Genomic DNA, 16,714 nt, shown 5'->3' with positions numbered 1-16,714 from the left:
ATGAGAGACCCATACCAAAACCAGACCCTTTGCCATTGATCCCAACTCATAGTGACCCTACAGGACACAGTAGAACTGCCGCATAGGGTTTCCAAGGCTGTAAATGCCTATGGAATCAGACTACCACATCTTTCTCCCTCAGAGTGGCTGGTGAGTTCGAATGGCCAACCTTTTGGTTAGCAGTGGAGCACTTAATCGCTGTGCCAAGGGGGCTCCAACAGTGAGAGAAACAAGCACATAAAATTACAGCACAGTGTGCAAGGCTCAATAATGGAGGTGTGAGTTAGGTATAATGCAAGGAGTCACTTAATATCTGAATGAGTCAGAAAATGATTCAAAAAGGAGGTGCCACTGAGATTGAGACTGGAAACAAGAGTAGCTATTTACCAGGTGATTAGTCAGAATTAGAAAAGCACTGAAACATAGGGCAGATTTACATATTCTGGGAAAAAAATCTACTGCTCTTCCCACCAATATTGATTCATTCATTCATTAATTCATTCGATCTGTCAATAGTTTTTCAGTACCTGTAACTATCTGGGGAGGTAAAAAGAAGGCAGACTCGGTTCCCTGGCCTCAAGGCTTTCACAATCTAGTTGGAAAGGTAAGGCGCAGACACCAGAGAACCCATTCTGGAATCAGACTGCCTGGGTTCAAGTTCCTGCTCCACCACTGCTCTAGCTTTGTGACCTATGGCAATAACTTGACCTATCTAAGCCTCAGTTTTCTCATCCATAAAATGGGGATAATAACATACTTCACTCATAGGTTGCCTTGCATACAGTAAACATCCCGTAAATATAAATCCACCCAGTGCCGCCGAGTCGATTCCGACTCATAGCGACACTATAGGACAGAGCAGAACTGCCCCATAAAAAATATATAGCTGTTATTATTATCATTATGTTTTCAGTAAACTATTTAAGTTATGGGACCTGTAGAAGAGGCATTGGATCCCGATGTTAATCTTGACCATGTCCTTTCACAGATCTTTTGATATTCTTTTATCAGCTCAATTACTCTTTTTTCTTCATCATTCACAATTACTTGAACCTTCTTATATGTGCTGATGAAGGTATTTACTCATGTAACTTTTCTCAGGCCAAACTCAGTTCCTTTTCTGGTCAATTAGTTTCTGTAGATTTTATGTCAGTTGAGGGCTTCAATTTGGTTTCTCAAAATGTTTTCCTATGCTTGGGAAAGGAAGACCAAGATTCCAAAGAGTACCTGTGAGATAGGGGGCTGGACTAAGTGGAGAAGCTGAGGGTTAGCTTAGGAAGAGGAGTACCATGAGGGAGACAGATCTGGGGTAGAGGAGATGCCCACACTCAAGTGCTTACAGAATCTGGCTTGTTAGGGACTGTATTTAATGAGGGTCTTGGTTTTTCAGCAACTGTCCTTTGCTGATAGTGGGAAATATAGGTTTGTTTTTCAAAAGTTGGAAATCCAGATTTTTATGAGAAATCTCCCAATATCTTAATGTTAGCAACGAATTAAACACATTAAGAAAGAAAAGAAAAGAAGTCCATGGACCACGAGCCTGCAGCCTCTGAGAGCTGTTCAATGTTCCAGATGCAAATATCTTCTCAGACACCCAGTCCACTCTTCCTTCTAGGGGAGGAAACTACTAGTTGGAGCCCATACAGCTAGTTATAGAAGCAACAGGACTCGAACCCAGGACTTTGCTGCCGACGCCAAAGTAATCTTGTTAAAGGTAGAATTCAAGCATTTACTTCTCTATCACTCAAAGTCCTCTAGCGGCCAACTCACACCACAGACTATCACTCTGCAAATTTTGTTTTGCAATCACTTAGGTAACCTTTATGGCAAAGGGAGGAAGTGGGAAGTCAGAAATTGCAGGGTTTTGTTTTTTATTTTGGGAGACTTTTTTCTTTCTTTCTCTCTTTTCTCTCTCTCATTCATCCTGGGTTTCTCTTGGTGAGTGCCAAATTCCCTAATCGCAGAACCCAACTCAGTGGTCCCTGCCAGGTGACACCCGCAGCCCTAGGCCTGTCCCTGCAGACCAAGGATCTGCTTTCAGCTGATCCTTGGAGTAAGTTTGATAAACTCTTTCACTTGTCAATAACAAGACCCAAAGAACAAGTATCTGAGGTCCGAGAACTGTACCTCGCAGTCACATGTTTTCTTCTCTGGAGGGCATCTGAAACTTAATACTATTTAATTCCAAAGTCAATTCTCCACCCCTGGAAGTGCGGGCTCTTCAGCAGATGTTGAGAGGGATCTTTTGGGGTGTGCTGGGAAGTGAGCTATGGGACCAGCAAACGCTACCGCAAGTAAACAGTCTGTGAGTCTGGACAGAGGGCAGTCGGCAGTTCCTCAGACTCTTCTTAAAATTTTCCCGTAAGTTGGAAATCATATAGAAATAAAAATTATTTAAAAAAAAAAAAAAAACGCTCTTGAGGAGATTTGGAGGAAGTGAGGGGAACAGGGACAAAACAAAAGGGAGAGGGAAGAGGAGCCGAGAGCTGAAAGCAGGCGGCTGCTGCTGCAGCAGCTGCGGACGCCCCTGGCCCCAGGCTCCGCCTCCCTGGGAGCTTAGTGCTGTTTGTCCTTCCGTGGGGCTGTCGGGCGGTCAGAGCTGCAGGGTGTGTGCAGGAAGTGGGTGGACTACTCTCAGACCACCCGGCTTACGGTGCCCTCGCGAGGCGGGAAGGACAGGGGGCGGCCAGTTGTGCGCCGGGCCTTGAACCCGCAGTTCAAGACGGTGAGCAGAGAGGCGATTCTCCGAGCTGAGCTGGGGGGCAGGTAAGCGAGTTACTTCGAGTCATTTCTCCGTGCAGCTGGGCGCTGCAAGGACATAGTGCAGGCCCTGACAGACCGAGGTTTTCAAGTTTATTAAAACACTTTTTCCTTTAGAAACTTTAGGGGTGGGGGAGTGGGTAAACCGGAAGAATGGAGAGATTAGACCAGTTAATAAAGGTGATCCAGGATCAGTTTCTGTGAGAGAAACTTCAAATCTAAGTGGGAAAAATAAAGCTCTTAAATTGTTTTCATCCATCTCTCTCTCTCTCTCTTTTTAGAAGAGGTATATAAGGGGGGAGACGGGTGTGTGGAGGCTAGGAGCCCTCATTTTCTTCCTCCTTTCACCAATCAGTTAATACATAGAAAGTGACTTATTAGCAGCAGGCAGACTTGATCATAGGTAGGTATTAGGGTGAGAGGAAACCGGCTGGAAACTCCTCCTCCACCTTTCCTCATGGGATCCGTCTCCTCCTGGTAAGACCATCTAGAACTGCTTAGAGAAACTTTAAGTGGCTATGTGAAAAGACCTGACATATAAGATGGTAACTTAAGTGAATAATAATCAAGGAGGAAGCAAACTAACTTATTTGGCATGGAGTTACCAGCATGTTTAGGAGGAGGTATTACTGAAGATAGATCATGATGCCTTACATCAAAGGAAATCATAAGACCACGAGCACAACAGAAGCACTCATTTCCTCTTGATTTGTGGGGACTGGCTAAATGGTCATTTCTAAAAGATATCAGAAAGTCTAGTAAGCATGATTTTCCAGTCATGTGGACGGGGCATGTACTATTACAATGAGACTACAGTAAGCCCCAAGGTTGTCGCAGTAACTAATAAAATCTTTCCACCCAGATGTTTGAGTTTTAGAAAATATGTTTAATTACTACATGAAAGGATTCATCTAAATCATTAAAAACCTAAGTGCCAGAATATTCCTCCCCAAGTCAAGAATCCACCGCCACCAACAACTACAGAACTTTCCAGTTACAGACAGCTACCTAGAAAGGGATGCCCAAATTCCACATGTCCTTTCTGCAAACTGCTGATCCAGATAGCCAAAGTGAAATTTAGTATCTGTAATGACGGTCTCACTGTAACCCTCGTGCCTCTCATAACTCCTAGCACATAATAAGGGCTCCACAAATATTTGTGGAATGCATAGTTGAGTTCATAGTGTCTTCCACATTGTTATTATTATGTTACCTTAGAAACAAACTCAGATGCAGAGTTATACAGCGGACATCCTGTGGTATCTGGCCTTTTTAATTAACTGCTCCAGGCTGTTAGAGCAGCAAGAGACTCTGGGGTTAGGTGAGCCCAGCCCACCTGTTTAACAAGGAGAAAACTTGAGACACACAGAGGAAGGTAACTTTCCTAAGGTCACTCAGCCTATGGAGCTGGGGTAGTAACATATCTCTGACTCTTTGTTGTGCAAAAGAGCAGCCCAAAGGACATGTCCTGGTGTTAAGTAGATTTTCATTAGGAAAGAAACAACAGGAAAGCCATCCCAGTGTGGAGGAAAGAGCATTGCAGTGGCATGTCAGAAAGCCTCTTGCAGCCTTTTAGTTCTAGCATTAGGGTAGGTCTTAAGGGCAATCCAAGCCACTTGGCAAGGCGAGAACTCTCAGATCTAGAAATATAAGCTTTTTTTTTTTTTTTTTTAAATGTTATAGCCTGTTCTTCCTTGTGGTATTTCACTCTGAAAACTCTTAAGAAATCATTGATCTGTTTTTGTTTGTTTGTTTGTTTCATTCTTCTGCTGCAGGTCTTTCTTCATAATAAAGAAGTTGAAATCCAGAGTGAATTTTTCAACTAAAAGCCAGGAGCCCAAGATGGAAAAAAATCTTGTCTTTTTGTCCAAAAAAACCTTGCTAACCATCTCTTCACATGCTTCCTTGTGGGGGCACTGAATGATCAGGGGAAATTAGTGAAGTCTGATTCATAAAAGATTCATAGATGTGATTATATTCATACCCTTAGTTCATAGTGCAAGGCCTGTTACTTATTAGCTAACTCAACCTTGAGCTTCCTGGTGCCCGTACTTACCTGGGGGATAAGAATTTCATTGACCACCACTAGGAAAGGTATACGCTCCCACACATTAGTCTACACAACTCAGCTCAATGACACCCCCAACTCCAAAATCATGCTACATGGATCAAGCTCAGGAGGGGCTGCAGCTTCTTGCACAAGCCGCCCTGCAAATGGGAGCTATTGCTGCTATGCTTGTGGTTGAGAGTGAGGAGGCTGCGAAGGTAGCTGCCTTGGTCCAGGGCATGCAGGTCAACCTGAATCAAGCCGTTTTCTACACCCAGAGGACTCAAGAGGTCATCCGCTCTCTGCTCATAGAGCCACAGATGCCTGCCGTATTCCGCTCTGTTGGAAGAAGAGCCTGTAGGACCAGGGCTCACCCCACGCCATCTCATCTTTGGCAGGACCTGTGAGTGGGCAGCCTGGCCCCTCACAGCTGGAGGCAAGCCTTCTGGATGTCTCAGGAAACATTTTATTGTATCTGTGAAAAGTTGGCCTCACATCTTCAAAGAGAAGCCATTCACATGAAATTGCTTCTCTCTGTGCCTCATAAAGTAGACATTTGGACTGTATCAGCTGGCCTTCTCTGAGACTCTACATTGTGTGGCCAAGCTCTTCAGGGTGGGCAGATCTACCACTGGGTACACCTTCCAAGAGGTTGTGGATTCCATCTGTGTGACCTTTTGGCACCTCCTGAAAACCAGCCTTACCTGGAGAAGGTCATAGAAAGGCTCTGTATCAAATATGGCTTCCCAGTGTGTGCTGGGGCTACCAGAGGCACACATACTGAGGTGTCCTGCCCCAAAGGGCAAGAAAAGAACTATTGAAACTGGCATCAGTACTTTTCAGTAATTCTTCGAGCTGTGGCTGGTCCTGTCCTTTGTTTCAGCCAAGTGTTTGTTGGCTGCTCAGGATCCAGCCATGACTCACACGTGTTGGAGGCAAATCGGCCTTGCCATAGGGGAGATGTGGGCTCTTTTCCCCTCCACCCGAGAAGAAATAGGGGGGCACATCATAGCGCCTGTCCTTGTGGGTGATGAAGCCTACCCACTCCTCCAGTGGCTGGTGGCCCCTTACCTCCAACCTGTCACCCCTAAGGAGCTGCGATTCAGCAAGCAGCTCTTGGCTCTCTGGGGCACAGTTGAACAGGCCTCCAGGCAGCTGAGAGGCTGTTGACAGTGGCTCCAGGATAAACCATCAGAGCACATCTGTGAGGTGATCGCTGGCTGCTGCTAGCTCCACAATCTGTGTATTGAGCAGGGAGATCTTCTGCCCAGAGTGGGACCAGGGCCCTCACCCATGCTATGGCAGAGAGCAGACCCAGCCTGCAGAGTGGCATGCAAACAAGACACAAATGAACTGGGGTTCCAGGTATGCCTGCTATCGTTCAGCATTTGGCACTCCAGGCCCAGCAGACTCATGGTGAAATCACTGACTGTCCTTCCTGATTTTTCTCTGGAATTGCTTCTTTAGGCCCTCTTTCTTCTTTCCATGTTAACCTTCCCCACTCCCTTCCTGCTAATAAAACATTGATGTTAATATTTGTAATACTCCAAGGGTGCTATTTAAAAAAAAAAAAAAAGTTGCTGTCGAGTTAACTTCAGTTTATGGTGACCCCATGTGTGTCAGACTTGAACTGTGCTCCATAGGGTTTTAATCACTGATTTTTGGAAACACATTGCCAGGCCTTTCTTCGAGGAGCCTCTGGATAGACTTGAACTTCCAACCTTTCTGTCAGCAGACAAGCACGTTAACCGTTTGCTCACCCAGGGACTCCAAGGGTGCTATATCTTCTTATATAGTGCCTGGAAAGGGCAGGTGGGCTGGTCATTCAGCAAAAGGGGAACAAACTATCTGTATTCTCCAAGGGGCTTGGCTGCATTATAGCCAGACCAGTAGTGGCAATGCTACTCATATGTTGGACCTACCCTAAATTTTCAGAGCTCTGCTTTTATCACCCATAAAAGCATAGACATTTCCATATACATAGACATTTACACTTGTGCACACATGCTTGCCATTCTCAGAACCAACCCTGTCAAAATAATAATAGCAATAACAATCATCTGTATTAGTTTCCTATTGCCACTCCAACAAATTACCATAAATTTAGTGGCTTAAAACAACACAAATTTATTATTTTCCAGTTCTGTAGGTCAGAAGTCAAAAATCAGTCTCATTGGGCTAAAGTCAAGGTGTAGGCAGGCTGTGTTCCTTTGAAGGCTCTAGGGGAGAATCTGTTCCTTGACTTTTCCAGCTTTTAGAGGCCACCTACATTCCTTGGCTCATGGCCCCTTCCTCATCTTCAAAGCCAGCAGCAGAGCATCTTCTTTCCTCTTTGACTGCTGCTTCCCTGGCCACATCGTCTACTCCATCCTGCTTCCTTTGAGCTCCAAGATTCCCTTCCAGCTCGGACATTTTATGGTTCCACATTCCTGAGCTAAGATAAAGGGAGAGGATATACGTAGGCTGAAGCTGCCCAGGAGTCTTTCAAGGCATGACATCATCTCCCCGCCTCTTCTTCCAGGGCAATGCATATACCCTTGAGATCCTTCATTCACCAGACACTTTGTGTGTGCCTTCTAAGTACTAAGGCACCAGATATCCAAAGGTGAAAAAGGTTAACAGTCCTTGCCTTCAGCGATTTCAGTTGGTGACGGGGCGGTGGGGGGAGAGGGGAGGGGAGAGCTGAATAAACTGATAATTAAAACACAGTAGGAGAACTGTTGTGACCCAGATAATAGCTAGGGATTGTGGCCACCTAGGACTCGGAATTGAGTGTTGGAGGGTCAAGGAGACCCAGTAGAGATTACCCTCGAGCTTAGTCTTAAAGGACAAGGAGCTCCAGGAAGTGGGTGAAAGCACTGTGGCGCTTTGGGAGAACTGCAGGTAGCTCTGCAAGTTGGCAGTTCGAATCCGCCAGGCGCTTCTTGGGAACTCTATGGGGCAGTTCTACTCTGTCCTAAAGGGTCGCTATGAGTCGGAATCAACTCGACGGCAGCGGGTAGTGGGTTTTTTTTCTGCAAGTTGGAGGCCAGAAGGAGGAAAAGTGGGGGACCAAAGAGTCAGGCAGTGCCAAGCTAAGGAGGTTGACATTTTTCCTTAACAGCAAAATAGAGTCTCTAATGGAATTTAAGCAAAGGGTGAAATGATTACTTTGGCCCTTTTGAAAGATGGCGCTGAGCAGTAAAGGGGGCTGAAGTGGACGGGAATTGGAAGAGATTGGAGGCAGCAAAACCAGCTACAAGAAGAGTGGAGGAATATATGAAAGCCGGAGACTGAACTGTACTGCGGTGTGTCTGTCCGTGTGTAAGGCTGGGGTGTACACAATCGGAAAAGCAACCAGGAAAATTCTGCCCGGTTAAGCACCCACCCCTTCTAGTTGTAATTGGCCAGCACAGAATTACAGGCCCGTAGCCTATTGGATAATGAAGCGGTCAGTCCCCTCAGTTGGGTTAAGATGAGGGACTTGTGGGAGATGTAGTTTCTGTGGCTGCCCTGCCTTTTCTTTCCTGGTTTCCAGCCAGGAGGATCATTCCTTGCCCTCCTTAGTTCTCGTCTAGGGCACACTCTCATCTCTCTCTTCCCTCTCGCCAGGGCCAATTCTGGGTTCCGGGCAGCCTTCCCAGAGATCCGGAGCTTGCAGCCCTGATGCTTAGAAAAAAAAAGAAAAAATTCAAGTGAGAGGCAAATAGTGGACTGGAATATTGCAGAGCTGGAGGAGGAGCCTCTGCGTCTCCATCTTTAGAAATGTAGGGAGTTAACGCCTAAACCCAGCTGTAATTTTCCCCTGTGCTCTTCAGTTCTTCCAGTTTTCTCTTGTTCCGTGGCATTGTTTCCTAGAAGTGAGAAAATACACGGGAACGGGAATAGGAGGAAGGCGGTTTTAGGGTGAACAAATATGCCACCATTAGAAAGCTATTTTAGTTTAAAAAGTGTAATTAAAAAAAAGTTTTGGTTAGTCTGTACATCCCTGTTTACCTACTATAAAATTTATTGGCCATCTTGGGGAAAATGGGTGATTTCTAAGCGCCTTTTGATGATACCAAACCAAAAAATGAAACCAGTTGCCTTCGAGTGATTCCGACTTATAGCGATCCTATAGGACAGAGTAGAACTGCCCCAGAGGGTTTCCAAGGAGAGTCTGGTGGATTCCAGCTGCCGACCTTTTGCAGCCTAGCTCTTAACCACTATGCTACTAGGGTTTCCTTTGATGATACAGGGAAGTCTTTATTTTGGTTAGGAGATACTCTTAAGACAGAGGTTTAATTATTTGCTAATATGGAGGCGAGAAGGAAGAAGAATAAGTCTTGTCCTTAGCTGTTTCAGGCCTGAGGTGATACTCAAAACCCATTGCCATCAAGTTGATTCTAACTCATAGCAACCATACAGGACAGAGTAGAACTGCCCTATAGAGTTTTCAAGGAGCGCCTGGTGGATTAGAACTGCCGACCTTTCGGTTACCAGCCTTAGCGCTTAACCACTACGCCACCAGGATTTCCTAGGGCTGGTCTTAAAGCCCCCCTGGAGAATGCTAAGCAGCTGGAATTAGCTGCCAGTGACCATTGGAGAGGGGATGACACTCAAACCGTGGATCAGCAGAGTAAACTCACAACTAGACCCAGCTTCCACTTGTCTCAGCACTCTGCCAAGAAAAAATGTACTGTGAAGATAGTGGATGTGGGTCTGTTGAGATTAAGGATGCTTTGGGTGAACCCTAAATTGGACAAGCTCTGGACTGGGGCTTCATTGCCTAGGTGTCCAAGGCTATGAAACTTCCTTAGGTCTCAACGTCTTCCTCTGTAAAACAGCCCAACTATAATCACCTAGGCTGCTTCCAGCTCTAATATTGCATGACTTCTAGTGTGAAAATGTTATCAGTGTGCTTGCTCATCATAGACCTAGCAGCAGTCTCTGAGACCTTAGACAGGTTTGAGTGATGATAAGAATCAGCCCCACTTCCTGGGTGGAGAATTGTCAGCTGGGAAACAGTGGAAATGAAAACAGAAGAGACCTTGTTTCTTCAGTTTCCTGCCATTCTTAACTCTGGAACCATGGGAAGGCAAAGGTTTGGGTCATGGCCACAGCAAGGCCTGGGCTAAAGGAGGAGTTGAGTGGTTGACCGGAAGTTAAGAAAGTCAAGGGTACAGAGGGAAAGGAGCCTCACCAATGGCTTCACCATCATTTGAAGATAGAGTATCAAAGGTAACCTTCTTCTCTCGGTGAGAAAGGACATGTCCTTTCAGAGAATTTGAAAACATCTACTTATAATACCTACCCTTAAGGATTATTTAGAACCCTGGTGGCACATTGGTTAAGGGTTGGGCTGCTAACCAAAAGGTCAGCAGTTCAATTCCACCAGCTGCTCCTTGGAAATCCTATGGGGAAATTCTACTCTGTCCTATAGGATCTCTATGAGTCAAAATCAACTCAACAGCAATGGGTTTTAAGGATTAGTTGGGAGTCCCTGGGTGTTACAGATGGTTAACATGCTCAGCAGCTAACTGAAAGGGTGGAGGTTTAAGTCCACCCAGAGGCACCTTGGAAGGAGGATCCAGCGATCTACTTCCAAAAAATCAGCTATTGAAAGCCCTGTGGAACATAGTCCCACTCTGATACACATACAGTCACCATGAGTCAGAATAAACTCAATGGCAACTGGTTAAGAATTAGTTGAAAGTGAGCATTTATGAGTTATGTGTGTGTAGCTCCTAATCTGTTTTCAGTATGACCCTAAATGAAATGCCAAGGATGCTTTGAGACCCTAAGGCCTACAAGAGGCAGTATCCACTGCTGTAAAGACTAAAACAATTAATTTACAAAATGCTCACCACAATCCAAAAGAATGCTCCAGTCTAGGCACAGGCAACTGTCACCTTTAGCCCAATCTGTACTTCAGGGGATCCAGGGAAGAAGAGTAGGTGGCAATGGTGGTGGAGGGCCTGCCCCCATGGAGCTTGAGGAGCTGATGAACTTGTTCTATCTTTGGAGTGTTTTTGCTGGTAGAAGGAGACTCACTACCACTGTTGGCATTATCACTGCAGTGCCCAGAGCAGGGGCTGTGATGGAGTTAGTTGAGGATTTGAGACTATCCTCATTTCTAGGGCCACTATACATTTGGACAAGGGATCAAGAAACATGATATTCTCTGAGAAGCCTACAGATACTTTCGGAAGGTCCTCAGTGTTCCTAATCTGGGCCACAATCAGAGAGGCCTTCCGGAATCACACCAAGTAGATCTAATGCCTACTCTCACACTGTTACTCTTCCTGTTCATTTCTTTACAGTGCTAATCATTGATTTGTGGGTTTAGTCAATGACTGTCTTCCTCACTGAAGTTGAATCTCCAGGAGGGCAGTGATGATGTGTATTTTTATAACTAATGAATACTCTGCACCCAGTACATGCCTGGGTACAAAGTAGATCCTCAAATGTTTCTTGAATGGATAAGTGATAACCAATGGGACTTGGGATAATGAAAGGCAAAGTCAGGATTCCCACCATGACCTCTCTTGGCTAAAGCCTGGTTACAATCATTAGAAGCCCTGAACCAGAGGTCTGTCCATCCTTTGCTTCTGGGTTGAGACAAAATGAAACACAAAGAAAAAATCCAAAACATTAGCTGCTACTTTCACATCAAGATCTTTTTATTAAAATTGCAAGGGAAGCCTTTTGTTCACCTTGTTGTCCACCCTTCTCCTTCATTTATTTTTTAAAAATTTCCTGAAGGGAAAAGAGCAATGGAAATCAAGTTTCAATGGAGAAGTCTCTCCAAAGTTCTGGGAGAGTAGGGTATGGCAGAGGCTGTGGTCTGTAGGTCTCATTCCTGGCTCAAGCGGCCTACAGATGACCTTAGGAGGGCCACTCCCTCATGGATATCATCAGCAACGTCCTGAAGAATAGCCACCACCTCCTGGCGTTGCGTGTAACTGTCTCGGGCCACCTGGACCAGGGCTGCCATGTGGGCATTGTGCTGGTCTAGGTAGCGCTGCAGCTGGGCAGCTGATTCTCGGGCCAATTCGCTGGCCAGGCGCCGGTTCTCTGCCATCTCAGAGGCAATCATGGCAGTAGCTGGCTGGTGGCGCCTAAGGTTCCGGGCTCTGGGCTGGAGCCTGCGTACTCGGCCCACCCGTGCTCTAGGGGGCACTGGAGACACACCTAGAACCTTTGGGGCTGGTGACCGGGTGTCCTTCTGAGGCTGGTTTCTGTCTGGAGACCCTGGCCTCCTCTGGACTTCTGTTGGAAGAAAGACAGAGAAATCTTAGCTGCTCTCCTCATCCCACTCTTTCCAGGCCCTAGTTTTAAGACTGGAAAAGATTGCCATGATGACCCCAATTATAAACTACGTTTAAAGCAAGAGCCAGTTAAAAGCTAATGGAAAGATCACTAGGCTTAGAAGCTAGTTTCAGCCTTAGCATTAACTGGCAGTGTCACCTTGTGAAAAGTGCTTTTCTCTGGCTTAGTTTCCTCATCTGTATGATGCAAGGGTTGGAGGTGGTCTCCATTTCCCCTTCATGCTTTAATATGCTGACTCCAACACCTGTAGTGAAATTAGGCTTCTTTAAACTTCACAGAGCTCCCGTTTCTTTGAGGGAATGATCCCCCACCTTGGTTTTATTGTTTATGACTTCCTACCCCACCCAACCCCCACAGCATCAGGGCTTTGGCAGAACATAGTTGGTCACTTACCTGCTCCAGTCCCTTGGGTAGCAGGGCTAATCTCAGTTGTCCTTTCAGCCTGAGTACCAGTCAGACTTTCAGGACTGAGGTCACTGGGCAGCTCTAACACTTCCACTTCCAGCTTAAACTGATGCTCTGTCTCCATGTCCATCCCTGGTTCTGGCTCCTCCTGTTGCAGTTGCTGTAGAGAGTGTCCTTCTGGCCCATCTTCCCTTCTTTCAGTTGGCCAGTTGTGGTGGTCAAGATCCCCTGGCTGGGTCTGCTCCCTGAAGTTGTCTGGGCTGGTGCTACCCTTGGTCTGTAGCACTCGACCCATCTCTTCATAAAAGGGGCAGCCCTGAGGGGCTGCCCCAGAGTGAAGGACAGCCATGTGGGCCTTCTTGTAGGCCACTTTGAGGGCCTTGAACTTGGTACGGCACTGGTGTGGGTGTCGGACATACCCATGTTCATGAAGACGCCTGGCCACATCCTCATAGACTGAAGTGTTGCGACGAACCATTTTCAGACGCCTCTTGATGGTGGGCTCCTCCATGATGGTGAGCAGATGCCGGATCTCTGCTGGGGCCCAGTGCACCCCAGCTGGATCCTGCTGTGGTGCCTGGAATCCTCCTGGCACCCGGCCTGGGGGTGTGAGGGCTGAGGCCATTGTTAGAAGTCCAGAACTGGTCCCTTCTTGGCGCATAGTCTTCCTATTGGAGCAGTCAGGAGGCTGTGGGGCAGTAAGACTGGAGGATTTTCTTTTTTTACGACCTTTGATGGGTGATGGGAGGGGCAGGGTGGACCACCACTAGGCCAGGCTTAATATGTAAAGCTCTGTATTCTATTTCTGCCTGTTTCAGAGAGTTTTTGGTTGATGGCTGCTGGCAAGAGGGGAGGGGCAATGTTATTGAAATAGAATACCCAGAGAAGCCCCCTACTGCTGCAGAATTTGCTGTGCCTGCTGCTTTTACTGCTCCTTTAGCAGCTGGAGGTCGTTAGGGCTGCTCCTGGTACAACAGATGTTGCTGTGGAGGCTCCAAGATAGTAGAGCTTGCTAATGTCCTAGGTCCTTGTGGTCTGCCACTGTTTTGATCAAGACAGAGCCTGTGGCAGGGAGGCATGGAACGAGAGTTGTCTCCTGGCTTCTGTCCACGGAGGACTGAGTAAGACTGGCTGTCTGGTCAAGTGTTTCCTTGGCCAGCTGTAGAGACCCCAATCTGACAGGAAGAAAGGTAACTATGGTCCTGTTGCTCTTGTCCCCTCTTGAAGCAAACAGGTGGCTACCTCTAAGTAACCCACAGCAAGTGGCTCTGCCCACCCATGTGTCTGCCTCACCAAAGCGTGCAGAAAGTCTCTGCAAATGTCTCAGCTACACTCAGCCTTTCTGCTTACTTCCCTCCACTTCAATATGGTTCCCGAGCAGCTCACAGGGGATAGGCCAGCAGGCTGGCCAATGAGGAAGCAGGCTAAGGGAGGCGGGACAGCTGCACTCCAACAGACCGGTTGCACTGTTTGCATTCCGAGCCAAACAAACGTCTTTGTTGGAAAATCCCTTTGCTGATACCGAACAGACCGGTTCCCACAGCACAGTTAGTTGACAGAAATAGCTTGCTGACCCGGAGTGCTTTCTGGGTTAAGATAGTACCACCCACAGCCCTAAAAGCCAGCTGATTTCTCCTGAAAAGAGAGGATCCATATCATGAATATCAGGGCTGGCTTTGGAAGGTCAGGGCCAGCTTTGAGAGGGTGACCTTTGGCCCCACACTTCAGCCCAGGACAAAGGGGAGGAAGAATGTGAAAACTAGGCGTCAGGAACTGCCACACCCCTTTCGTCTAGCCTCTTGCCTATGGCTCCTTGCCATGGCTCGCACACAGTTAAAAATAAAAATAAAAAAGTCAGGCTCAGAACTTTCTGGGGCTCCAGAAAGTTCTCACTCCCAGACACCTGGCCCCAAGTCTGTTTCCCTGTCTTGCTAGCAAAGCACCCATGGGCTGCCTAGAAGCTGGGTTGAGTATCCCAGCTTAAAGCTGGAGATAGAAGAGCATTAATGGCTTCAAATTTTCAGGTCCGAAAAGAGGGACCGAGGCATGCGGTGAAAAAAAAAAAAAAAAGTGAAAAAGGCGTGGAGGGCTTACAGAGAGAAGAAAGTATACCAAGTGGAACTTGAGGCAGTGCTGATTAGTTCTACCTAGCTTTAAAAAAAAAAAAAAAATACCCCCTACAAATTAATCATTATTAGCACTGATTTTTAAAGTCAACGCTTTCTTGTATCTATCTCCATGTTTACCAATTTCTTTGTTTCTCATTGCTTCTTGCATCACATTTCTTGAATTCTACGTTCAATTTTATTCTTTCCAAAATGTATCCTTTAGGAATCTTTTCAACAAAGGTCTTGAGTGTTCTGAACATCTTTATTTTGTCCTACTTCTTTAATAATAGTTTAACAAATAGAATTCTAGGTTGTCAGTTATTTTCTTTTGGCCTTTGAAAATACTTTTTTTTTTTTTTAATTATGTGTTAGGTGAAAGTTACCAGAGCAAATAAGTTTCTCATTAAACAATTAATACCTGTATTGTTTTGTGACATTGGTTGCCAACCTTGCGATGTTGGTCAACACTCTCTCCCACTAGACCTCAGATTTCCCACTTCCATTCATCCAGCTTTTCTGTCCCACTCTGCCTTTTTGTCTTTGCTTTTGGGCTGGTGTGCCAATTTAGTCTTGTATACATGGTTGAAGTACATGTGTTATTGTTTGTTTTATAGGCTTCTCTAATCTTTGGCTGAAGGGTGAACTTCAGGAGTGACTTCGGTACTGAGTTAAAAGGGTGTCCAGGCACCATAATCTCAGGGTTTCTCCAGTCTCTGTCAGACCTCTAAGTATGTTTTTTGTGAATTTGAGGTTTGTTCTACGTTTTTCTCCAGCTCTGTCCAGAACCTTCTAACGTGATCCCTGTCAGAGCAGTTAGTGGTGGTAGCTGGATACCATCTAACTGTGCTGGACTGCGTCTGCTGGTCGCTGTGGTAGTTGTGCCCCATTAGTCTTTTGGACCAATCTTTCCCTCATGTCTCTGGTTTTCTTCATTCTCCCTCCAGACAGCATGGGACCAGTAGAGGCATCTGAGATGGCTGCTCACAAGCTTTTAAGACTCCAGATGCTACTCATCAAAGTAGGATGTAGAACATTTCTTAAATATGTTATGCCAGTTGAGCTAGATGTCCCTTGAGACCATGGTCCCCAGCCTTCAGCCCAGTAAATCGGTCCCTCAGGGAGTTTGGATGTGTCTATGAAGCTTCTATGATTTTGCCTTCGTCAAGTTGTGCTGACTACCCCTATTCTTCACCAAAGTTACCACTTATCTCTTGTCTAGTTAGTGTTTTTCCCTCCCCACCACTCCCTTCCTAGTAACCATCAAAGATTGTTTCTTTCTGTGTGGAAACCTTTTCATGGGTTTTTATAATACTGGTCTCACACAGTGTTTGTCCTTTTGTGATTGATTTATGCCACTCAGCATAATGCCCTCCAGATTCATCCATGTTGTGAGATGTTTCACAGGTTCATCATTGTTCTTTACCATTGCATACGTTCCATTGTGTGTATGTACCATAGTTTATCCATTCATCTGTTGATGGGCACTTAGGTTTCTTCCATCTTTTTGCTATTGTGAATAATGCTGCAGTGAACATGGGTGTGTATTGTCTATTTGTAGGGTGGCTCTTATTTCTCTAGGATATATTCCTAGGAGTGGGATTGCTGGATCATATAGTATTTCTATTTCTAGCTTTTTAAGGAAGCACTATATTGTTTTCCAAAATGGTTGTACCATTTTGTATTATCACCAGCAGTGCATAAGAATTCCAGCCTCCCCACAGCCTCTCCAACATTTCTTGTTTCCTTTTTTTTTTATTACTGCCAGGAATATCGGGGTGAGATGGTATCTCAATGTAGTTTTGATTTGCATTTCTCTAATGGCTAGTGATTGCAAGTATTTCCTCATGTGTGTGTTAGCCGCCTGAATGTCTTCTTTGGTGAAGTGTCTGTTCGTATTCTTTGCCCATTTTTTAATTGGACTCTTTGTCTTTTTGTTGTAGAGGTGTTAGATTTTCCTGTAGATTTTAGAGACTAGACCTTTGTCCAATATGTCATAGCCAGAATTTTTTTTCCCAATTTGCAGGTTGACTTTTTACTCTTTTGATGAGCTTAAGTGTTTAATTTTTAGAAGATCCCAGTGCTTTAGCTTATCTTCTGGTGTTTG

At 45.7% G+C, this 16,714-nt stretch overlaps 1 protein-coding gene and 1 long non-coding RNA gene across 2 annotated transcripts; one reads left to right on the top strand and one right to left on the bottom strand.

Annotated features, from left to right (window-relative positions):
- Nucleotides 1-1,720: 1,720 nt before the first annotated feature.
- Nucleotides 1,721-6,349, top strand: LOC111749830 (uncharacterized). Its single transcript, XR_002785009.2, has 2 exons — nucleotides 1,721-2,766; nucleotides 4,536-6,349. It is a non-coding gene; the product is annotated as an uncharacterized LOC111749830 (long non-coding RNA).
- Nucleotides 6,350-10,733: 4,384 nt separating this feature from the next.
- LOC111749831 (myb/SANT-like DNA-binding domain-containing protein 7) lies at nucleotides 10,734-14,206 on the bottom strand. The gene is made up of 2 exons (XM_023544976.2): nucleotides 12,491-14,206; nucleotides 10,734-12,037 (listed from the first exon to the last, which is right to left on the bottom strand). The coding sequence occupies exons 1-2, from the start codon at nucleotides 13,161-13,163 to the stop codon at nucleotides 11,622-11,624; spliced, it is 1,089 nt and encodes a 362-aa protein (XP_023400744.1). The 5' UTR covers nucleotides 13,164-14,206; the 3' UTR covers nucleotides 10,734-11,621.
- Nucleotides 14,207-16,714: the final 2,508 nt, after the last annotated feature.

The sequence above is a fragment of the Loxodonta africana genome, chromosome 1, assembly GCF_030014295.1.
Source record: "Loxodonta africana isolate mLoxAfr1 chromosome 1, mLoxAfr1.hap2, whole genome shotgun sequence".
Classification (NCBI taxonomy): Eukaryota; Metazoa; Chordata; class Mammalia; order Proboscidea; family Elephantidae; genus Loxodonta; species Loxodonta africana.
The sequence above is the reverse complement of the archived record's forward strand: the minus strand, read 5'-3'. Positions and strand labels throughout refer to the sequence as shown.

What these genes read in the sequence shown, in the direction of transcription:
- LOC111749831 (XM_023544976.2), bottom strand. Translation starts at nt 13,163, where the DNA reads ATGCGCCAAGAAGGGACCAGTTCTGGACTTCTAACAATGGCCTCAGCC. An exon ending in TACCCAAGGGACTGGAGCAG is followed by an intron (nt 12,038 to 12,490) that starts GTAAGTGACCAA and finishes TTCTTCCAACAG; the next exon opens with AAGTCCAGAGGAGGCCAGGG.